The sequence below is a fragment of the Schistocerca piceifrons genome, chromosome X, assembly GCF_021461385.2.
Source record: "Schistocerca piceifrons isolate TAMUIC-IGC-003096 chromosome X, iqSchPice1.1, whole genome shotgun sequence".
Classification (NCBI taxonomy): Eukaryota; Metazoa; Arthropoda; class Insecta; order Orthoptera; family Acrididae; genus Schistocerca; species Schistocerca piceifrons.
Genome location: NC_060149.1, coordinates 166,963,490 through 166,989,438, shown reverse-complemented (window position 1 = coordinate 166,989,438; position 25,949 = coordinate 166,963,490). Strand labels below are relative to the sequence as shown.

The following is a 25,949-nucleotide window of genomic DNA, read 5'->3' as shown; positions in this document are numbered from 1 at the left end:
CCAGCGGAGAAGCCAGATGAAGTGTTCCCACACCATACGGCAGGGGGAGGATGGGGGTGGGGGGCTCTATAGTCTAGATCATCAACCCCTCTAGGGGAGCTAATCCCGAAATGAAAGCCTGGTCCTCCAGTGTGTACACAGCTACAGGTAGGAGTTATGAATAGTATCACAGACTGGATGTTAAGGCATGGAATGGGAGTTGCTGTACTACAAGAAATCAGTTGGAAGAGAAAGGGTGAGATTCAAAAGCACAAATTCTCCATATTCTTATTTAGGAAAAGATGAAAGACAAGAGGAGCATGAAACTAGGTTTATAGTTCCAAAGAATTGCCTAGATATGTGATCGCATTCACTCCATATAACAAAAGGCTATGTACTCTGTATGGGGAATGCAAATTTCATAATGTGACCTTCGTGAATGTATATATGCCAACATAAGAATCAGATGAAGACATGGTAGATGATTTCTATGATCAGTTATGAGAGGTTTGAGATAGAATACCTAGATGTGACTATAATGCCAAACTGGGCAAAGAAGAAGCATGTTTGCTAAGAAAAATCTGCACAATGAAACTAGTAGTAATGGTATGAGACTTGCCAAGTTTGCTTCTGCAAACAAATTAAAGGCAGAGTGTGCATGTTTCCCAAGGAAACATATCTACAAAGGGACCTGGAAAATACCAGGAATAAATGAATCAAATAAAACAGACTGTCGTTATATTGATATTGAAGAAGTGGTCATCTGTTATGCAAAATGTGCACACTTTTGAGGAGCTAATTCCAATTCTAACAATTATCTAGTAGGAGCCAAAATGTGGTGAAACTTGCTGCTACAGCTGTCAGAGGAAATACTAACAGAGTAAAGAAATGGCATATAGAGCAACCAAACGATAGGTCTACTGTTCAAGAGTATCAGAACAGATTGAGACAGGAGTTACAAGATGGGGATGACCATATAGACAAAGAATGGAATTCTTTTAAAAATGACATTTTGACAACAGCACATGAAATACTGAGGAAAATAAGAAGACTTAGAACTGAAAACTGGTATGATGATGAATGTAGACTGGCAGTGGAATAGAAAAAGGAAGCAAGACTAAAGAGCATACAGCAAAATACAAGATAATATCAAGCATTATACACTCCAAGACAGAAAAAAAATGAATCACCATGGAGAAGTTTAGATAATTGGTCACAAACAGATATCACACAGGTATCAACAGAAAATACAAAACTGTAAACTTTGGCGGCTGATGGATGAACGTGTGACACAGCAGAATAATTTCACCTCACAGCTGGCAAGGATAGTAAATAGGGGACATGTGAATACCAAGGCGTAAGTCTTTGCAAATTTCATTCTGTGTACTCAGTTGGATAGTAAATATGCCTCACAAACAGGCATGTGAACAATATAAGCAGATGTCAGCATTTGAGAAATGTATAGTTGGGCTCAAAGAAGTAGGTTGGAGTAATCAGTGAATCGCTCGACACTTGTATAGGAGTGATGCCACTACTCAACACTGTTGGCAGGAACGGGTGAACCGTGGCCAAACACAGCATCAAGAAGGAAGTGGTCAACCTAGGAAGATGACAGAATGTGAGGACTGAGCAGTCGTCAGAGAGGCACTCAGAGCTCTGTATTCATCATTTACCATCAATTCTGTGTGCAACTGGTGCTTCAGTTACCACAAGAACCAGTAATAGGCATCTCAAACAACAGGGCTAGTTCCATATGCGAAGACATTCTTGGAGGATGTCAGAGTGGATTTTGGTCTAATAGGTCAACAACAGAATAGATAGTTGTGCTAAGGCAAATATATGAAAATGCATATGAGTATAATATTGAGCTTTATAACCTCTATGTAGACTTCAAGCAGGCCTTCAATAGTCTTGACAGTGCTGAAAAGTTAAACCATTTGCTAGTGCTTGGTATACCATCTAAGTATTTTCCACTTATCTAAGCAACATAGGCTGGTACCAAGGCTGCAGAATGAGTGGATGATAAAATCAGTAAATCGTTTAGCATTAGTAAAGGAGTCAGACAAGGAGATACCCTCTTTAAAACGTATTTTAATCTGACTCTTCAAGCAGGCATTCAAAAGCCTCAAATATCTGGCACGTATCTACATGACTGTATATATGTGCATATGCTGACGATGTAGCAATTATTACTAGGAGAAGAGTTTAACTAGAGAGAAAAATAGGAGAGCTGAAAGAAGCCACACCATCTTGAGTGCTTCTATTGATGAAATGAAGACTAAATGTATGAATTTCACCAGAAAGGAAAATAATAACTTGGATAAACTATTGGCAGCTGGTTTTTGGTTTAAACATATGCAGAACTTTGACTAACTGTGACATAATGTTAACATGATAAGTTTCATGTCAACTGAAAGAAAACAGTGGATCCTAAGTGGTAATAAATGCTTCCACACATTTAGCAATTTTTTGGCCTCTAGATTATGAAATAGACAGCTGAAACTTCAAATTTATGAGGTCATGATCAGGCCAAGTGTAGCCTACAGAATTGAAACATGGTCACTAATGAGTATTGATGAGCAGCAGCTCAGGACATTTGAATACAAGGTTCTGCACAAGATTTATGGGGCACTTGAGGAGAGCAATGGTTTCTGGAGATCTAGAACAACTTCTGAGCTGGATTACCTCATACAAGGAGCTGACATTGTAAGAATAATAAAAAGAAGGAGAGTAGCCGGACTTGGACGTGTCCTTAGGATGGATAGTGGATGAAAACTAAAAAGGTTTTTGAATGGAGGCCAAGAAGAAGAGGACAGAGAGGAAGGGCACAAAAGTGGTGGATAGGTGATGTGAAAATCCCTCAGAGTCAGAGGATGACAAGGAACTGCACCGGAAAGGGCAGAATGGAGGAAACTTGAAGAGACTAAGAAGTATGTGCAGTTGTAATGCCATGAGTAGTAGTAGTAGAAGAAGAAGAGTGGTAACAAGGGATGGGGAGGTGAAAGAACAGTAAAGGAGTGAATATTAAAGTTTTTTGATGTAGGATCACATCATATTGTAAAATAACAGTAAACAAATGGAAAACACTTGCATTTCCGTCGTGGTAGTGGACTCAGAGGAAGGCCTCTGCAACTGTGGCCCATTTAGTCACAGTTATTTTACAACATAAGATGGTTCTACAGCCACAACAGTTTTATGTTAACTGACTCTGGCCACGGAAGTCTACACACTTACAGTAAGGGAGTGGTTTAGGAAAGATAGTGCTGGTGTGTGGCATGTAGATATATACAATGGAAGTCGCTGGCATTTACACGTGGAGGGTGTGAGCAGTGTAGGGAACCCTTAAGCAGGAAGTACAGGGGACTATGGAGGACCCAAAGCAGTAGAAAGAGATAACATAAGATATGAGTGAGCTAGAGCAGAGTGGAAAACAGACAGGAAGATTATGAAATTGGAGTGAGAACAGGAGGGCAGAGTGGACTGGGAAAAGGACAGAGTATAAAAGTAGATGGAGAACAGGTTTAGTGAAGATTGAGGTGAGGATAGTTAAGGAAACAAAGGATATGTTGTAGATATGGTTTCCATTTGAACAAAAGCCAGCGTTGGTGGGAGGAATCCCAATTGCAAGGATTTGTGAACCTGCCTCTGAAGACCACACGGAGTAAAACACTATTATGTCAAAGTAAACTTTGGGTTAGTGGTTGCTTCACTTTAAATAGTGAGTATGACTAAATACTAGTTAGTGGCAATGACAACAAAGTAAAAACAGTGAATATGACTATTGACTAGTAAGTAAACACTATCGTAGAGCAAAGTATTTTCAAAGTTGAAATCTTTGCAATATCTTACCTTAATTAGTGACAGAAGGGGAGCAAAAACAATAGTAATCTTTCCCTTCTGCAATACTGCTGGCATCTGGTAACATAATGACTTCCCTGAGCCAGTGGACATACGGACGAATAAATCAACATTCCCTATGAGTCATAAATTATCGATTTAATACACAGTCCAAATAAACCTAGTAAAAACATAGTTTTCAATTGCATACTTTATGTAGATTATTTGTTATAATATTTGAAACAGAAAAATTATCCTTATAATGGCCACATACCAAAAACAACTTTTGGTTAATTAAGACTACAAATCCAAACATTCAGGGTCCAAGCCAGTGTTTTTTTCTGAATCTTAACTTAAATTTTACATCTGGTCATGCTTGATATCAGTGCAAAATGCCTAGCTATTTGGACTCCACAATCAAATGTATGACCTTCAACAGCAGTCTGCCCCTGGTAGCTGAGTGGTCAGTGCAACGGAATGTCATACTTAAGGCCCCGGTATGATTCCCGGCTTGGTCAGAGGTTTTCTCCACTCAGGGACTGGATGTTGTGTTATCATCATCATTTCATCCCCATCCATATGCAAGTCGCCGAAGTGGCGTCAACTCAAAAGACTTGCACCTGGAGAAAGGTCTACCCGATGGGAGGCCCTAGCCACATAGCATTTCCAGTTACCTTCTACAACTGACCTGTTAATTCAATTCATAGGTTGGCAAAGGCAAACAATTTGACATGACAAATAGCTTCTGTGATATATATAAAATATCATGTAGGTATCCACTCCCCTCAAGTTTATTAATTATACAATTTTGGAAGTAGAAAAGCCACTACAGTGGTTACTAAGTTTGCAAATGGATAGACAGTTGTAACAGACAAATGTGAAAACAATCAATTCAAAAGAATACACTGATTTCTTCATTTCTCAGTTTGTGCAACATCGGCATTTACTGATTTGTCTCTTTCTGTGATGTGCTCACTTCCATTTGTGGCATACTGTCTACCAAGCCATGAAGTTACTTTCTACCAGGTAACTACTGATAATAAAACTCTCAAATTTAAATGTTGGGTGGTTCTAGCTCAGTGAGAATCTGCTTTAATCTCAAACAATTTCAACATGAGTTATGATTAGACACCAAATAATTCACATTGTTGGTTGTTGTTGCTAGTATTATGGCACTCACACCTAGATCTTTAATGGCATTGTCAGTAAGGAATTAAATATTTTAAAATAAGATAAACAAAGTTTCAAAGACTAAAAACAAAATGGAAATTTCTCAACTAAATTTCCCATGTATGCAAACCCTCTCCCCATTCCCCACAAACTCCGAAATTCATTACAACCATACTGTCAAATTCAACTCTCATGTGGTATAACGTGTGTATTGCAAACACTGCACTGATGATTCTAGATTAATCAGATGGGTATGTGGCTAGGAAAGTTTGATGTGTAGAAGAGATTCACAGTGGTTCATTAGCCATAGTCAAAGGATGTTACAAAAGTAAAGAGAGCTTCACCACAAATTTAAATTATGCCACAGCCTTACTGACAAACAAAAGAAAAGATCACTGCAAGGAGAACAATGCAAGAAATTTTCAATGAACTTTAAAAGTAAAATTTTTGCCACCTTACTGAAAAGAAATCCTATGGAACTTGGACTTGTACTGTCACCTGGTTAACAACACTTGATCTTTTGGAATACTGAGCCATCTCTGAGATTGGTTTAAGGCCTTTCTGGCACATGGAACTCAGCATGTCATTTTTAACAGGGAGAAGTTATCAGACACCTCATTCAAAATAACAAAGTTATTGACATCAGAGCATGGAGGAGTACAATGTTGTCAGCTACATGCAAATAGATGTCGCAACAATAGTTAAGCAGCTCCATATTGACACATTCACATTCTGCCCATAAATATGCACTACTGAGTTTACTTTGCAGGATCACAATAGCCTTATCACTACAAGGAACATCCTTATGTAGATAAGCTGACATCACTTGTCTGCTATTTATATATCTCAATGAATATGGTCCACAAAAAAGTTGTGCATTCTTTATGGAAGGCACGCTCAATTGGATTTTAATCATTCATGTACATGAAACATCTTATCACATTAAAATAATATGAACTGCTTCAAGTGCTTACCACTCACAGTATGATGCATAGTCCATCATATTTGTACAGATAGTGAAATGAGAGTTGTGGAAATAGGCATCACTCATAACTGCTAACACATCAAATCCATGAATTTATAATAGTAAGTAAATGCCAGTACATTCAGAGTCAATCCGTTCATAGACACTGTCATTATCTGTGATGTGATCTATAACAGAATCACTCGAATTACCACTGAATAAAATTATGTTTCCTATATTATTTTTATACTCATTTCAGTTATCCAAGCTACTTTAAAGACTTTTTGATGTGTGTCATACACCATTACCCCACTTCTCTGGAGTTACTTGTGCAAATTCTTACACTAGCAACTTCTGAATCTCTGCAACTGTAAAGTTTTTATTATTTGTTGCAACATAATGATTAATTTGTGTGCATAATACATCAATGGCTTTAAAATGGCAGCGATATGGTGGAAGTCAGACAACCCTGAGACTATATTCTTTTGCTAAGAAATCATCAACATATTGGAGAAACTGCAGCTTGTTTTGTCTCCAACTTTACATGAGTTATGCCTTCTGCACATTATCCTGAGCCAGCCGAAGTGGCCGTGCGGTTAAAGGCGCTGCAGTCTGGAACCTCAAGACCGCTACGGTCGCAGGTTCGAATCCTGCCTCGGGCATGGATGTTTGTGATGTCCTTAGGTTAGTTAGGTTTAACTAGTTCTAAGTTCTAGGGGACTAATGACCTCAGCAGTTGAGTCCCCTAGTGCTCAGAGCCATTTGAACCATTTGAACCATTATCCTGAAGATACCCATGATGACATATTAACCAATCAACAATGTCACAATTTTTATTGAAAATCACTGGAGCTCTCTCTTTCATAACAGTATCATATGGAGAACTATCCATAACAACTACAGATGTACCAGTTAAGTTTTCCATTAATTATCATGTTAACCAGTTAAGAAAGCTCTCATAATTAATATCTTTGTCATAGTCACCTGTTTTTCTTGACGTCTACATGAGGAGACAGTTTGGTAGATTTAGTATCGCTGCCAGTGGATATCAGGAAGCATATGAGCTGGCATAGGTATTGCAATTTTGACAGAGAGCTTGCATGAAGCACTGCATGGCTGGAGCCAGGAATTTGTCCATCTGCTGCAATTGGCCTGGCCTGACAGTTCTTATGCAGTTATCAACTGCCTCAGGCCTGGCCTTTCCCTCATACCACAATCTGTTTTATGTGAGTTTACTTACCCCATAACTTGCATCAGTCACATTGTGTCTGCTCTGTGCTCATCATCAGGGCACTAGCACTGCCACCAACATGTCCCGATTCCCACTCCCTACCATAATCATTACGCAATGTGGACACCACCAGGAGAAAAAGACATAAGAAAAGGGGAAACAAAATTGCATAAAAGACCAGACAAAATGTAGAGAGAAGGCATGGAGAACCTGGCTGGCATAGAGGCAAGGCCAAGGCCTCCATAACCAATGCCAATTGAGGGACTCCATTTCCAGAGGAGCTTAACAAAATATGGAACATGGATCACCATGAACAGAGGAGTGCATGCCCCCAGCCATACGATCAGCAAGTTCATTACCTCAGATACCTGAATTACCTCAGATACCTACATGGTCAAGAAACCAAAAGGAATCAACTGAACAAGCAGCATTGCCAAGATCAGCGAGAAGGTTGTGGGTAGCAGAGAGCAAGGGGTGGCGGGAAAAAAAATGAGCAATAGCCTGAAGGCCACTCACTGCCTGCTCTTCTGCAGTAAACACCCCATATGTGGCAGGCAAGAGATGATGTTCCATGCCAACAGAAGACATGAAGGCATAACCACATGATCAGTGGATTTAGAGCCAGCGGTGTAAAAAACAATGGCATCCTGAAACTCCGGTTCGAGCATTTGGAACAAAGAACAGAACACCACTGGAGCAATGGAGGCTTTTGGAGCCTGGAAGAAATCCACCCAAATCTGGGCCCAAGGAACTAACTAAGGAGTGATGGTTGGCAGAGAATGTGGGGAAAAGTCAAGGAGGGATGATGGAAATCAGAGTGGAGAGAACTGAGGTGGAGCCCAACCAGCAAAACGGACCCAAGGGTGGGCAGCAGACAGGTGACAATCTGAAGTCACAAAATGAACAGAATAGGAGGGGTGAGCAGGGGAAAAGCACGTAGTGATGGTATAGGAAACCAGGAGCTTGGACTTCTGAAACGAAAGGGGAAGGATCCTAGCATCAACCAGAAGACTGTCGATAGGGCTACTGTGAAAGGCACTTGTGGCTAAATGGATACCACAATGGTGACACAGGGCCAAGAAGAGCAGCCTGGAAGGGGCAGCTGATCCATAAACTTGACGAGCATAGTCAAGACAAGATAGGACTAATGCCCGGTAAAGGCAGAGAAGGGTTGAAAGATCTGCACCCCATGAGGTGTTGGCAAAGAAGTGAAAGGCACTGAATTTATGAAAACAGCCACCTTTAAATGAGGATATGGGCAGCCACATAAGTTCGTTAGCAAAACGAACATCCAAGAAATGGAACTGGGGGACCATGGTCAGATGTTAGGCATTACAGGTCCAGATCAGGATGAACCATAGTGCAACAACAGAAATGCACCACCCTTGACATAATGATGATGATGATGATGAGGTCCCATACACCGAGGAGCATAGGGAATGATGCAGGAGACCCGCACCACTGACTAGGCAAGGTCATAGTGGAGGTGGTTTGCCATTGCCCTTCTCCGACCGTAAAGGTGATGAATGATGATGATGAAGACAACACAACAACACCCAGTCCTCTCGAGGCAGGGAAAACCCCTGACCCCACTGGGAATCGAACCCGGAACCCCATGCGCGGGAAGTGAGAATGCTACCGCAGACCACGAGCTGCGGACATAAGGGAAGAAAACTGAAAACCGTCAGATGGCACCCTGGGGCTGTTGTTCCACAGACACCACCGAGTGGGAGCTAGCCCAAATACAGAAATCATCCACATACAGAGCAGGAGTGACCAATGGTCTGGCAGAGGCCACAAATCCATTAACAGTGATGACATAAAGGACACTTAATATGGAGTCCTGTGGACTGCCATTCTCTTGTGTCTACAGAGAGCTGAGGATGGTGTCAACCTGAACTCTAAATGACCAGTGGGACAGGAACTGGCAAACAAAAATCAGGAGGGGGCCCAAAGATCCCACGCATGGAACATAAGGAAGACATGATGGTGCCAAGCTGTGTCATACACTTTACAGAGGCCCTCTCAAAGGGCCGACCCGTTTCCAACCAAAAGTATGGAACACACAAAGGGTTGGTGAATGAGTACCAGTAAAATGAGATGCCTGGAGAATGACATAAGCTGCTGAGTAGAAGGCAATCAGGGATTCCAACTCTGGGAGGTGACAGTAATATCCTTTACAGTTAAATTGAATAAGCACAAAGTTGGTATCTAAACAGGAGGCCAACAGGCTGGAGCCAATATGCCACCATGTCACCACCCATCACCAATGAGGACAGGGTGGCATCCATAAATAAGAGGCCACACTCAAGTTTCAAGGGGGGCGACTGCACCTCTGGGGGCAGTTCGATGGGGTGGGGTGGGGGGGGGTCACTGTCTTAGGACTTAAGTTTCTGTTTCTTCTCTTTCCTAGGCCAGGAGAGCAGGGCACAGAGGGAGAGCAGACTTCTGCAAGATCAGGAACTGATAGGGAGCAGGCAACATTGAGATGCACAGACTGCGGGCCAATGACCAAGTTGTGGTGGCAGGCCTCTGGCCTGAGAAACACCTCGTGGAGGGGTCCCAGGAGCGAGTTCCAGCATCGGCGGGCACTCAAGATGGGGAACATTTCTTCAACCGATGAGAGGGGGTGACACCTGGTGAGGAGGACATGGGAACCATACGGGACAAGGAGAGGAGGAGGGGATGTGACTGGGGTCAGAAAGAGGGAGGATTGGGAAAGGATGTAACAGAGGCAAAGGTAGAAGTCATCGACACGGGGTGAAGTTGTGAAGAGCCTCAGTGTAAGATAAACAGTCAAGGGACTTATACTCCTATATCTTCTTTTCCCTTTTATAAACCACACAATCTGGTGAGTGTGGAGAATGACAGTCATGACAATTAACACACGTGGGTGGCTGAACACAGGGGTTCCCCTCATGAAGCAGGTATCGACATTAACCGTATAGATGGACTGCCGTACAGTGAGAAGACATGTGCCCGAAATACTAGCACCGAAAACACTTCATGGGAGGTGGGAGATATGACTTCATGTCACAGAGATAACAAATAACCTTGAACTTCTTTGGGAGGGTATAGCCCTAAAGGTCAGAATAACGGCACTGGTGTCGGTGTGATTGTCCTTACGACCTTTCTCAACACACCAAACAAAATGAATGCCCCATTGTTCCAGTTTGGCCTGGAGTTCCTCATCAAATTGAAGGATGAGGTCCCTATGAATGATGACTCCCTGAACGATATTCAAAGATTGATGAGGTGTAATGGACAACTGTACATCGCCAAATGATCACAATCTCAAAGAGCTGCAAACTGGGTGGCAGAAGTTTTGATCAACAATGAACCCACTGCATCTTACTGAGAGACTCCATTTTGCCAAACTTGTGTTCAATATTTTCCACAAAAAATAACAGCTTTGTGGCAGTAAATGTGTCTGCATCCATGCTAGTACAGAGCGGGTAGTGGAGAAAGTGTTTCAACCCAAGCCTAGCCCTCCTGCCAGGACACAGCCAGGGAAGAGAAGGCCACAGGATCATAAGAAGCAGCATTCAATGATCCATGGTTTTTGGAGCTTAATAAATGTCATATGCAAAGCATCCGTCCTGATATTACCCACTCAGATCAGGGGCTCTCCCCAAGGGTGCCACACAGCCACCAGTCTGGCATGGCGGCTGTTTTTGGGAGTTCCGATTCTCCAGAATGACAAGCAACCATTCCTAGGTATGCCATGGGGAGGAAACAGTTCAGGTATTAGAAGTGTGATCCCTGTGTTGTCAGGAGCCTCAGCCAGATGGGTACATAAGAGCCCCACCATACAGACTGGCTGCACATGCCGTTGATCTAATGGGGTGGATAAGGGGCTAGATGCTAGGGAGGGAGTTCTTCCTCCAATGGCTCACATTATGGAGAGAAAATTTAGAAGTGTAAATCAAACCCCAAAGGAGACCAAAAATGCTAAAAAAATGATGAAAAAGAAAAGGCAAGGGGAACAAAACTGTAAGGAATACAGGAAACCAGGTGGATAGGCAGTTCGACATAAGTGAGAACATCAAGAGAGAGGAAGGAGGGTGCAGAGGGGACCGTGGGCACATACACAGACTCATGAAAGACCGTGAGGCCCCTTGGGATGGGGGTTTTATAGTAAGCAGTGTATTTCTTTGAGGGGGCAATTCACCATCTCTGCACATTTTAAGAATGGGGAATGGCAACTTGTATTGATAATGGTTAATTCACCATTGGTGCAAAATATTTTTGGGTTAGAAGCCTTTTGCGTTTTTGGTTTGCAGACAGTTGGAAAAGTACAATTAGTGTCTGAAGTGGCCCCCTTTCAAAACTTGGACTCTTTAGTACAGGAGTATGACCAGCTGTGTTCTTTGGAATTTTGTCTGCACCAGGAATTTATGGACATTATTTGGTGCAGTTGATTCAGAAAATTCCCTGTTGTGTAAACTACCTCAATTACATACAGGTCAAGAGGTCCATGCAAGAGGAGAGTTTACAAAACCTGCAGTTGGTTTCCAACACCTTCTGGTAAATGGCCTTCATTGCAAATTGGAAAAATTAAGCGTTCTTTCCCAAAAGGACATGTACTTAGGAAAGTCACCCTCAAACTGCCATCACACAAGAAACTGAAGGATTTCCAGTCATTTTTGGGCTAGATTTCTTATAATGCTGAGTTCATTTCCCATGCCACACACATTTGCCATCCTCTGAACCATCTTCACCACAAGGGTGTCAAATTCATGTGATTTGCGGACTGTCAATGGACTTTCCAGTCCCCCAAGCAGTGTCTGTGCTCCACTCTGCTGACAGCAGGTGTATTCCAGTATAGCACTGGTGCTGTTCTGTTAGATTGGAACCCAGTTGGCATGGAGCAGCCCATCACTCATGCATTGAAGACACTTTCTGCAGCACAACATAACTACTCTCATGTGTAAAAGGAGGCACTGGTTATCACTTTTGGCATTAAAAATTTCTTATTCTTTGTGTGGAGCAAAGTTCCCACTCATTACCAACCACAAACCCCTGGTTCCCTTATTCAGTCCTTGCTCTGAGCTGCTGGATTGGACTGCCCACCAGATGTAGATGTGGACCGCCTTTCTTATAATGTGGAGTTCATTTTCCAGGCTGCACACATTTGCCATCCTCTGAACCGTCTTCACCAAATGGTGTCAAATTCGTGTGGTTTGTGGACTGTCAATGGACTTTCTAGTCCCTCAAGCAGTGTCTGTGCTCCACTCTGCTATGACATTCATTACTGGTCAGCTGTCCAGCATGCTAATGCAGATGCGCTATCACAGTTAGCAACAGGACACAATCAAGAGTTGGCTCTAGTTTTCGCATTGGATGATACCTTGTACCATACAGAGATATTGCTGGATTTTCCTTTGACACCACAGGAGATAACGGTCACCACAGCTGCTGATCCACTTTTCTGGAAAACTGTTTCTGCAGCCCATATGGGAGGCTCCCAATTGCAGCAGTGTGCTCATCAACTGCTGTCCCATATGCACTCTCCTGCATCCGACAGTCGATTGTGGAATAGGGCGGGGGTGCGATAGCTCCTGAGATTACTTTTGCGGAGCCCATGGAATCTGTTCCCTGTCTTCTGTGTGCTTAGTTACTCCATCACTCACACTGGTCACATTGCTTGATCTATGCTCATCTCTATGCAGTGTTTGGGCTCTCTGCTCCTGTCTAGATATCCACAAGTCAAGTCTTGTTACCTCTTCATGGGATGAGCTCCATGGACTTGTAGGTAAGACACCATCAGCTAGTACAGTAATAGTTTGTTTCATGATGTGTTTATTAACGAATCTGTCAACAGTTGCAGTACATATGTTTGGTGACTAGTTTTGAACAAACTGGTTCATTTTCAAGCCGTACCTAATATTTTGTGCCAACAGGGATGGTATTGTGGAGCTGTCACATATGTGCAGATACAAAAGTAGGAAAACAGAAGAAGTTTCAGTATGTAGGACACTAATTCTTCTGCCCTTTTCCACAGGAGCAGTAGTATTTCCATGAATACTATCATGTGTCAGTACTTCACTGACATAATGACTGGTGTTAATTCACGTTTCATGCAACCAAACAATTTCGTCAAACGGTACTACTGTATCCGGGCCCCGGCCGGAGTGGCCGAGCGGTTCTAGGCGCTACAGTCTGGAGCCGAGTGACCGCTATGGTCGCAGGTTCGAATACTGCCTCGGGCATGGATGTGTGTGATGTCCTTAGGTTAGTTAGGTCTAAGTAGTTCTAAGTTCTAGGGGACTGATGACCTCAGAAGTTAAGTCCCATAGTGCTCAGAGCCATTTGAGCCATTTGTATCTGGACCGTACCAAGTTGTCAACAGTGAGAGTTCTGTCTGAAGAGCTAAACCAGTCACAATCCAACAAAAACCAGAATGTCAACAGAACATGTAATGTGACAAGAGAGCAAACCAAGAAAGAGAATACCCCTGAACACACAAATGCCGAAGTGTGGCAGAATATCCACAGGTCAGGCTTCTAAGCTACCAAAAACACAGCTGATGTGAGCGACCACCTTAACTCCTTGCCTTGGTAACCAGAGGCTGTCTCCAATACACATGGCACAAGTGTGCCTTGCTTGCTGGCTGCCAGCACCATTGGTTCTGCATTCTCCATTGCAGTGGCATTATCGGCATTCACAGGTACCAAATCCCTCCCCCCTTTAAAGGTCATGAAGGACAAAAGGCCCAGGTCTACACCTCAAATGCCTAAGAATGTGAGAGAGAAGTACCGGAAGCCCAGTCAGTGGTTCTATTTGGACATCAGTATCCTCGTATGTAGCTGCCAGAACTGTGGGCAGCTCAGAATATGACAACTCTTCTTTGTTGAGTTCAATGGCCTGCTGGGGTGGCATCGGAGGGAGTGGCTCAACCTCCACTGATTGCTCCATCTGCACTGTGGAAAGTGAATGCCAATGTGACCTTAAGTAATAATCATATTGCAGTTATATGCCTTATATGCTGAGGGGAAATGCTGACACTGCTCGTACAGGTTGAAGGCCCTACAGTTGGCTCCTAAGGTGATGGTTGGCTATGGTCACTTCATGGTCATAATTTGTTCCCGAGTCTTGTGCACTTACTGTATCCCACCATGACGTCAAAAAATTGCCGACCCCTGTGCTGGTCTATCACCCCTTCTGTCCACCTCAATTAACACACAAATTTGTGGACCCAAACCAAAACACCCTTCTGGAAATAGGGGCCAACACACCCTTCCAGAAAAGGGCATAACACATGACTGCCAGTCTTGAAGTACAGGGTACAAGATACCTAATAATGTATGTAGCCACTGTCTATGCAGGTGCTCCTGTGTACTGTGTCCATTTACCAGGGTGGTGCAGTATGTGGCCAAGAAGTATGAAAGAGCTCCTTCTACTGGCATAGTCTACACCACCTGCCTCATTTGGATCTTAAACATCCTAACCATCCTCTCCAAGATTAAACAATGATACCAGCAGTTTATGATCCATGACCAAGTGAAATTTGGAGCCATACAGGAAAGCATGAAATTTTTTTAACACCATAGACTATGGCTAGTGCCTCTTTCTCTATCTTGGAGTAATTCTTTTGGGTGGGCAAGAGGGTCTTAAGATGTGAAAGCAAGTGGCTGTTCTGATCCATCTGGATTTCTATGGGACAGTATGACACCAATCCCATACTGTGATGCACCAGCAGCCAGTATTAACATTTTTTTTTTTATCAAAGGTAGCAATGCAAGGAGTAGTGCATAAACAATGTTCTGGCTGCAAAAAAAGCTTTCTGACAAGTGTCTGAGCAAACAAATTGCACATATTTCTTATGAAGCTGATTGAGCAGTTGTGAGACTTTGGTACGAATTTCTTACAGTAGTTCAGTTTGTCCAGTAGCTTCTTCAAGTTCTGAGGGATGGACAACTCACTGATTGCTGCAATGTGGTCATCAAGTGGTTTAAGTGCCCTCCTCACTTAAGACATGCCTTAAATACTTGACACTGGATGCAAAAAACATAAACTTTTCCAACTTACAACACAGACCACTGTCCTCCAGTATCTAAAACACTGCCTTTTGGTTTTGCAAATCTTCTTCCCTAGTGGCAACTGTGGCAGTTAAATCATCCGCATAAGTTGCACACTTCCAGATATGGTGAACCCTCTGCTCAATAAAATGCTGAAAAATTCCAGGAGCTGACATAACACCAAAAAGAAACCTGGTAAACTAGTATAGGCCAAAAAGCACATCAATGACAATTAACTGCTGTGACACAGCATTGACAGGCAACCGCAGATAGGCGCCTCACAAATTGAGCTTTGAAAAATAATGTCCACCAGCCAACCTCACCAATAACTCCTCAGTGCAAGGGACTGGATTAACTTCCACCTCAATCTGGCCGTTAATTTTGCATTTAAAACCATCACAAAACTGAAGTGCCCCCCATTGGGATTTTTAACCACTAACAGTGTTACCCACTGGCTCAATGCTACAAGCAAAATAAACCCTAATTCCTGTAGTGTGTCTAATTCAGCTGTTAACTGGCTCTCACATTAACTGGAAAACGGAGAGCAAGGCGAAACTTAGGTGTTGCAGATGGCTTAAACTGAACGTGGGGCAGAGAAGCTCTTGCTTTACCCAATGTTGGCTCAAACAGTTGTTTATGGGACTGTAAAAGTGACTCAAGGAATGATAGGAAACATCAAATTAATGTGAGCAACAACTTGGAAATCAAATGCTTTAAAAGGGTTGAACCCAAAAATATCTGACACCAAGGCAGAATCAACTACTAATAATGTTACTTGGCGCTCCACATTCTTACATTTGACCCCTCAAATAAATTCACTGGTGACTACAGGAAACCGCTGTTTTGGTAACTCCTTGTAATGGAGGGCTACCCAGCTCACAACGCATAGCCAAATTGATTAATGACACTGTATCCCCAGTATCAAGCTGAAACTCAATGGAGCACATCAAAATAGACAACTGCAGTACAAACTTATGAGCTGTTTGGCAGATATGTGAGTTTGGCATAGAAAGCGTGTTAATAGACAACTCATCAACACTGGGAATGAGGACATTGCATAGCATGACAGCAGCAATGTGGCCCCTGTGGATGCACGTAAATCATACTTTATTTAAATGTGGATATCTCCGCTGCTTATGCTAGGTGTGGCAACCAGAGAAAATCCTACTATCTAAGGAACTACTTGATGCTCAGGGAGGACAGCCATTACTGTCTGCTGTACCATACCAGGAAGTGTGACCACCGCTACTGCACCTTTTGCATGAAAGCCGGTCAAACAGCAGGGAAAACTGATTCCTGGTATCTACCTTATTAAGTGTCTTAAGACTGCTTTTTAAAAAGTAAGTGTGAACCGGGCACATCAGAACTACAATCCACTTCTGCTGCGTTGCACTTATCAACGAAGGTTTCCTGGGCCACCAAAGACAGCTCATATGACTGCACTAACTGTGCCATACCAGCTAGAAATGGTTCATATGACTCAAGATCTATGCTTCAAATGACTTATCTGGGGTTAGTCAAACAATTACATCATGGATAATGGCATCTGCACAAGATGAGTACAATCAAACTTACAATCTCTATACAAACACCATAACTCCATTACCCATTCCACACATGACTTGTTAACCTGCTTTCATCACTGATTTAACTGAAGGCATGCTACTACAAAATGTGATTAACACTCAACATGTGCAATTAATGCCATACACAACTCAGAAAATTTCAACAAAGTGGGTTCCTTGTGTGGACAAAAATTTTTCACCAAATTATAAAGAATGGAACTTGAAGAGAAGAGGAGTGCACTCATATTTACAGGATCAGTAACTTTTCTTATTTTGCAAGAAATGTTTCACATAGTTGTCCCACCTCTCTGTACCTGCATCAAAATACTCAAAAGCCAGATGGAGCCTGGGGTCAGCACACCTGTTGCACAGTTTTTCCCGAGATGCCAACACTCATCATTTTGCTGCTGTAGTTGCTCTTATGTTGTAGTTGCAGCAGCTGCTGCCGTAAGTCCATAAACTGGTTGCTCATGATGTAGCAGCACATCCAGTTCATGGATAATCCAGACTTGTCACCACTTTACTGTGTACAAGTAGTAGCAAACTGTCAACAGCAAGAGTTCTAACATCCACAGTGCTAAACCAATCAAAACCAATCACAAGCCAGCATGTCAACAGAACAGCCATAATCAGTTTGCTGACTGCCAGCAGCCTTGATTCTGTGTCCTCTGTTTCCACAGCATTATTGATAAGCATGAGTACCAAAAGTACCTTTGTAACTATCTCTTAAAAATCAACAATGCCAACGAATATTGTCACTTTGTTCCATAATAACACTGCGACCATTAAATTCCTTGAATCTGAAACCAAAGGACTGCACAACTGTTACCATATAAGTATTGCCATCACTAAATAATTTGGCATGGTAAAGAGTGATACATTTTTTTATGCTCAGATGTCCTGTCTTTACATAACAGCCATATACATGTGATGATAAATTGCATCTTGATGAAATGAGTTTAAGTCTCACAGTCATTTTTCTGTCTTCTTCTTTTTTACTAAGTGTCTGCACCTTAAACACGCACTCCTCTCCTGCTCTGTACCGTATTTTATGTTGGAAATCTCCACTAGGTTGTTTTTGTGTATCTTCAAGGCATCTTCAGCTCTGTCTACAACCCTTGGTAGAAGCAGAGGAAGTGTTCTGCCATCTCCCTCTTTCCCAAAACGTTCCCACAGAAAGTCAACAAACTCATTTCTTTGACCACATTTATCTGTGCAGTATTTTTGCTAGCTTCAAAATTTCTGTCACATAAACTTACATGCCACATAAACAACAAAAAGCACACAATGAAAATGAATCACACCAGTTATTTTACTTACACAAATGTTGACCACAATTGATTTTTAACCACATTCTTGTGATTGGTTGTTGCATACACAATTTTCTATCAGTACCCCCGTTATTTTAATCTATGTATCATTTTAGGCACACCTCTATGGAATCTTATAGGCTTGCTGCTGTTCATGAAATATATAAACCATCTGATTAATGACACTGGAAGATCTGTGAGGCTGTTTGTGAGCGATGCTATTGTACATGGAACAGTCATCATAACAGAGTACTGAGGTGAAATGCAAGAAGATTTGCAGAGGATAAGTCACATGAAAGAGTCACAACCATAAAATACATGGGAGTGTGTATCTGGCACAATTTGAAGTAGAATGAACACATAAAAGTAGTTGTAAGAATGGCAGATTGCAGCACTTTTCAGAACATAGCAAAGCAAAGTGTTCAGAGATGCACAGGTTGTGCCAATCAGCACTCACAAATGGTCAAAATTAGAGCAATCTAAACTGCTAATGCAGCATTTATTGTACTTAATTACCATATATTAAAAAGGAAAACCAGTGACAATGGGTAACCTCATTTTACACAATAGAGAAATGTATAGGAGAGATAGGCTTTTCAGTGAACTGCTTCCAATTTTTACCACATATCATTCAAGTGCTTTGAACTGTTGTTGATATTTTTAACCAACAATAACAAAATAGGACACAAATTATAGGAACAGTAGTTCTTATTAAGAGGCTCATACACTAGCTTTGAACTTTTTCTCAACTTCATATTCTGTTACAAACTTGTACCTGTTCAAAATATCCAAGTAAAATACATCAGGAGTTATCAGTGAAGTTTGCACGACTCTCACTGATGTACTGAAACCCTTCATGAAGGTCCCTCCACTCTCCTCACATTAAAGTATCCTTTATAAGGAATTGTAGTTATTTGTTTAATGAAGTCATATGAGCTCATGTTAGTATTAGATGGTGAAAGACGAGAGGTAGTTTATGCATATAGGAGATGTAGAAGATATCATGGTCCCCATGCTGCACTACTCAGTTTTCAGAGAGTCATTTAGAATTAAAACAGAATAAGTATTAGAATTAAAAACAGGAATACTGTTTACAATTAATATGTCTGTAAAGGTAAATCATCATAACATGTGCATTTGGTACACAGTATATCTACACACGATTGTGGAACACTTTCATGGTTTATTGAAAGTTAACATCTCTTGTGGCATACTCTCTAAAAAATGTTTATGGACTTTTTTTGTGTGAAGGAAACTTTGACTGGTATCATGTACCTGGACATGCTGCAGTAACAGCTTCTGCCTCAATTGTAGTAAGACAGTGGAGACTTCATTTTGCAACAAGATGGTGCTCCACTACACTTTCTTTCACACTTTTGTGATTATGTCAATGGCAGAGTGCCTCAGTGTTGGATTGGAAGCGTTTCCCATCATGACTCTTCCCTTGTTCACTGGCTCCCACTGTCACCTGACTTAGCTCCATGTGACTCCTCCTTATTGGCTTATGTTAAAGACTGTGTGTTACTAATGCCACTGCCACTTAATCTGGGAGAGCTGCAAGGAAGGATAATTAATGATGTCACTAATATTGACCATGGCATGTTGGATGTGTATGGCAAGAGTTTCACTATGATATTGACATTTGCCGCATAACAGACAGTACCCACAATGAGCATCTGCAATGTGAGCTAAAAGCTTGGAGAGATGCTCTATCTGCTGATATGTGTCTCATTTTCTGTATGTCTTGTAGTTCTGATGAGGTCATCTTCTGAAGCCTCAGAGGTCTTGTGAATAACCCTGCATACATTGTACAACTCCCACTTTTCATATTCACATTTATTCACTGACCACTGCACATGTACATGATATGGGTTTTGATATATAGGGTATCCCAGAAGAAACGGTCAATATTCAGGGATATGACATGAACTGTAATTAAAAGCCAAAAAGTCTGGTAAACATGGCTCTAAAATACATACCCTAAGAGTTACAAGCACTTATTCAGTAGAAGAAATGTGTTTCATAGTAACGAAGATAAATAAGCACTCACAGCTCTTAAGGTAAGCACTTTAGAGCCTATGTTTACTGTAAATTTCAGTCTTGTTTTGGTTCATACTACCAACTCTCAAAATACAGAAAGTATGTAACTTGCAGTAGAATACATTTGTTTCACAGTATTGAAGGTGATGAAGTGCTCATAACAATTAAGGTATGCATTTTAGAGCCCGTGTTTACTGCACTTTTTGGCTCTGAATGATCAGTCCTGTCACATCCTTGAATATTGACTATTCTTCCAGGGATACATATACAATAAGCAGTACATATACAATAACAGGATTATACACTAAAAATTAGACATTACATTTATATTTTACATTAAAAATTAAATGTTCGGTTTAGGGTATCACACTATTATAAAGTTCTCCTTCTCTATGTGTCTCACTGTCACAGATAGTTTATTATACAGCTTCATTCCAGTATATTTAAAACTATATTGGGACCTACTTAATCTAGTACATTCTTCACTTGCCAGAGACTGCACTCATGTGTGGGTGAGTTGTGTTTGTGTGAGTGTGTCTGTGTGTGTCTGCCGTCTGTTTTTGATGATGGCCTTGCTGGCCGAAAGCTTATTTGTGACAGTGTTTCTGTTGTGCCTATCTTCTGCGACTAAGCATCTCCACTATATGGTGGGCACCAACTTTGCTTTTCATAATACTGTTACATTCTATCATGGATTTTCCATTGGTTCGTTTGTCATTGAGAGGAGGCAGGCTTTAATATAGAGGGAAGGTACAGTTAGAATTTTTAGTTCTATGAAATGTGGTCACCATGACTCACTGTTTGGAATGTCTGCAATTATTCTCACAGCATTTTTTTAAACACATAAACACTCTTCTCTCACCAGAAGGGCAGCCCCATACGATATTTCCACAAGTTAAAGTGAAAGTGGAAGAAACTATAATACGAACACTGACACAGAGTTTTATCTTGGGTAGTAAGTAAATCACTTACGATAGTTTAATGCACAACTGCTCAGTCTGTTCACCCCATTTCAGTTGTGGATCCAAATGAATTCCTAGTACTCGGGCGGATTCACACTCATTCACCTTTTCATTAGTTTATGAAGATAGACATATATAGTTCCACTTTTGTTTTTATTTAATATTAGTTTATTTTGACGTACGCACTGTGCAGACATGTGAACCGTTGCTAGTGTTTTCCTTTTCACTTTGTCTATATTCCATCAGTCATTATGAGGGTTGAATCGTCAGCATTTAGTATTGACTTGCAGAGCAAAGAACTGGGTAGACATTCATGAATATTAGAGAAAGAAAAGGGTCCAGGACAGAACCTTGTGATACTCCTGTAGTAACAGGTAGGGCATTCGATACACTGGAGTTGACTGTCTCCCGTGCTGCTTTGCACTTGTTGCTGGCAGCAGTGGTCACAGGAATGTACAGTCGCAAGAAGATGAGGCTACAGAAGGCCATGTGGCACCAGTGAGAGGGAAGACTGTCATGTTTAGCATATTGCTCTAGGCATTGTACTGCAGCAGTTGGCACCACACTGACACAAGTGACTGTTCCAAATTGTTTACTTCAAGGACAACTCCAAGCCAGATGCCCTGAAGAATGCATTCCACTGACCCCGAACCACCACCATTTATGACTTCACTGGTGCCAAGCGAGAGCTCAATGGAGGGCAGGGTGGAGGTCTGTTGCATTTTCTGATGAAAGCTGGTTCTGCCTCGGTGCCAGTGAAGGCCACGTGTTGGTTAGAAGGAAGCCAGTTGAGGGCCTGCAATGAATCTGTCTGCATGCTATACACACTGGATCTACACCTGGAGTTATTATCTGTAGTGTGATTTCATATGGCACCAGGAATCCCACGCATCCTGACTCGAAATTTGTAAGTCAATCTGGTGATTTGACCTGTTGTGCTGCCAGTCATGAACAGCATTACAGGGAATGTTTTCCGACAGGCTCACCTACATAGCACTGTCATAACCCAGTGTGCTCTATAGAGTGTCAACATGTTGCCTTGGCCTGCTCGATCACCAGACCTGTCTCCAATTAAGCACATATGGGACACCATCAGATGATAACTCCAATGTCATTCACAAAAAGCATTAACCATCCCTCTATTGACGGACCAAGTGCAACAGGCATGGAACTCCCTCCCACAAACTGACATCCGGCACCTGTACAACACAATGCGGCACCTTTGCATGCTTGCATTAAACATTGTGGCAGTGACACTGGTTATTAATGTACCAGGATTTCACATTTGTAATGGCTATCTTGTGCTTGCATTAACCTGCCAGATTGTAATGTTAATCACTTAAATATGTTACTTAAACAAATTTATTTCTGAATTACTGTTTGGTGTTATGATTTTTTTCCATTAGTTTATATACCATGTCTCTCTTAAGAGTCATCAGGCGCATTTTCTCTGATGTTTCAGCAGATATCTGCAATTTCATGTTTGCAATGTGTAGCTGGAGTTAGCTCAAACAAATACCACTCATCATGTCTTTTATACGACATCCAGTGTCAACTGAAAGTATCAGATTGTTTCCCTTTAAAAAGAAAATAATTTTTGAAGTGGAATTTTACGTGCTCTTTAGATAAAGCGGGCCCAAATTAGACTAGTGTGATATTTGTTTTATCAATATGTGTTAACAGGGACTGCAAAACACAATGAACAACCACCAGTATCCCAGCAGTGACTGAACAGCACAGCTGTGTGGCAGTAGCAGTCAGCACTGGTCGGGATGGTGCGGTCGCTGCTGGAGCACTGGTTATTCACAGAGTTATACTGTCCCTGTCAATACATATTGATAAAACAGATATTGCATTAGACTAATTTGGGCTCACTCTATTGAATAGACATGTAAGATTCCACTTTATAAATAATTTTACTCATAATGGGAAACAAACAGACACTTTCTGTCAACATTATGCATTGCATAAAAGACATAACGAGCAATATTTGTTTGGGCTGATTCCAGCTACACATTGCAAAAGTAAAATTGCAGATATCTCCCAAAACACCAAATCAAATGCACCTGATGATTCTTAAGAGATACATCCAGATGTCTCTGCTATAGGTCATCAGGCACATTTTCTCTGGTGTTTCAGCAGATGTTTGCAGTTTTGTTCTTACAGTGTGAAGACAGAATCAGCCCAAACAAATACTGCTCATTAAGTCTCTCATGTGGCACACAGTTTTGATGGAAATTGTCAGTTTCTTTCCTGTTACAAACAAAATTATTTTTAAATCAGAATTTCATGTGCTCATTCGACAGAGCTGTCCCATAACATTCTAGTATGATATTTGGTTTATCAGTATGTATTAATTGGGACAGTAAAATATGAAGAACAATGCAGAATGCCAGCAGCAATGGAGCAGTGTTGCTGCGTGGCTGTAGTAGTCTGTGAGGTGCTGTCACTGCTGGAGAACTGCTAATTCTTCATGTTTTACTGTTCCTGTTAACACACATCAATAAAGTAAATATTATACTAGACTAATCTGGGGCTGCTCTATTGGATGAGTACATAAAATTTTGATCTAAAGATCATTTTCTTTGTAACACTGGGCTTTGGATGAAAGATGTGACAGGCAGTATTTATTTGGGCTGATTCCAGCTACTTTCGCAATAACAAAACTGCAAATATCTGCCAAAACACCAGATAAAATGTGCCTGACAACCCTTACGTAAGACACACTGTGTTTTGCCCCCCCCCCCCCCCCCCCCAATGGATCAGTGGATCAGATGTTGACAGACAACCAGGCTGCAGTACCGACCTGCTACACCCCTGATAATGATGGTCTGGTTCAGGGCACTGCCAGAATGCCCAGCCAAATGGGTTGCTGTGCTGAGACGTAGCTCATCACTCCCACATGGATGAAGGGGTGTGGTAATCAAACTATCACGTAGATGTTACACACTGGCCGATGTCTCCAACAGTGGCCGCTAGGAGGAGACACGGTGGCCAAGTGACAGCACAAAATGATTGCACAGGCACATTCAGTGGCATCTGGCACACGTGTCTACGTAGACAATTACCGTCCAGTGCTCGTCTTCATTCTGCTTTGGTCCTGTGTGCAACTCACATAATTATTGAAGTGTTTGTTACTGTCTTGCCACATGCCATACTTCACATTGTACTTGTTGAATCTAATACTTGTGATCAGAAAACATACTTGTTCAAGAAGTGACGGTATGTTTTTAATGTTATGTGTTACAACACATCTGTTCAGATCAAACCAGCCAATTCTGATTAATTTTTGGACCTTGATGTCCAAGATTTGTCTAATTTTTGAATGCTGGCAGAACCCATGCAGCTAACAAATATTGTACATTCTAACAGGTTTTGACCATGTCAGGTCTTTGTTTTCATGTTTCAAAATATGAAAAGTACAATTTTCCAAATGTTTTGAGGAATCAATTATGCATATAATGCTGAAAATATTGAAACAATAGAGTTGAATCTAGTGTCATTTTAAAATTCCTGAAATGCGGTTTAATTTGATATGTAACACAATGCTCTTGTGAGATTAATGGAGTGTTTCAAAAATGCAAAAAATTTGGTTTTCATGTTAACTGATTCTTATGTCACTTCTTGAAACAACAGCTTCATAATTATAAATGAATTTTGTGCTTCTCATTTGCAATTTTGCTTTTCAAAATCTCAAAACACCATTTTTATTTTTTCTTCTGAAAAATATAGAACTATGCTTTTCTTACACATTTCTGTCTGTCTTTGATACTGTTTAAAGATGGAGGAAGGATGGGTTGAGAGGGATATTAATTTTAAAATATAGTATACAGAATTGCACTGATTTTTTTTAACAGTTCATATTGCAAGAAATTGGTCAAGGTTCCAAAATTTGTAATTTTATTGTAACTTTTATTCTGAAATTAAATAATAGTTATTCCATTGTAATTTTTACTGATATTATTGTGTGTACCACATAAGAGAGTTACTCTTAACTTCTCAAGTGTTAGTTAATTCATTTAGGAACTTACTGGTAACATTAAACTGGCATAATCCATATCACTTCATGCAGGGGAGGCATCTTCACAGTCTCAGATATTATTTAATTTAGTATATGTTAATATTCAGGAGTAAGTAGGAACATGTATTTTTTTGTTTTCTCCACAAAGATTCCTGCCCTGAGAAACAGGCCTCCAAAGATGACACTGCAAACGCCATTCTGAAGATGCGAACAAGCACCATTTTGAAGATGCGAATTTCGGAAAAAAATTTTAAATGCTGTATCTCTGTGACAGTTCTAGGCATTTTTTACTGTTTTTTTTTTATTTGAGAGATAATTCCTTTATGATTACAATGGCATCCTCCGTTTGCACATATCTGTTGAAGTTCTTTTAATGTCACCTTTTGAATTTTTTTATAATTTATAGAACTTTTTTTCTTCAAAATGCCATCTAGAAAAGTTAGATTTTTTTTCTGTTGGTTAGTACCATATAGTACTATATTCTCTGTAAAGGAGAGCTTCCACTTTTAAGATGGACAGGTTTTATTTTAAAAAATATTTTTTTAACTTTCAAGGGTAATGTATATCTTCACTGAAGTTGTTTCTTACTCATTTCTTTGTTACAATGTTTATTTCTATTGTCTTTATTGCAGTTATTTCTTATCACTTTCTTTGTTGCAGTTATTTCTTTTCACTTTCATTGTTGCAGATATTTCTTACGCTCTGTTGTAGTTTCTAGTCAGTTTCTCTGTCGTGGTTGTTCATTGGAGGTCTCTGTATTGTAGTTTTTCAGTGCCAATTTGTTTACTGAAGAGACTTCTAAGAAATCTGAGACCATCCAGTGAGTTCTGTGTTTTCGTGAGGAATTTA

At 41.0% G+C, this 25,949-nt stretch overlaps 1 protein-coding gene across 1 annotated transcript in view; it reads right to left on the bottom strand.

Annotated features, from left to right (window-relative positions):
- Positions 1–17,463, bottom strand: part of LOC124722234 (ATP-dependent DNA helicase Q5-like) — a 161,310-nt gene extending 143,847 nt beyond the window's left edge. Inside the window, exons 1-2 of the mRNA XM_047247426.1 lie at positions 17,292–17,463; positions 3,829–3,953 (exon numbers count right to left, since the gene is read on the bottom strand). Coding sequence (XP_047103382.1) covers positions 3,829–3,953; positions 17,292–17,463 — 297 coding nt within the window. The remainder of the gene's footprint in view (positions 1–3,828; positions 3,954–17,291) is intronic.
- Positions 17,464–25,949: the final 8,486 nt, after the last annotated feature.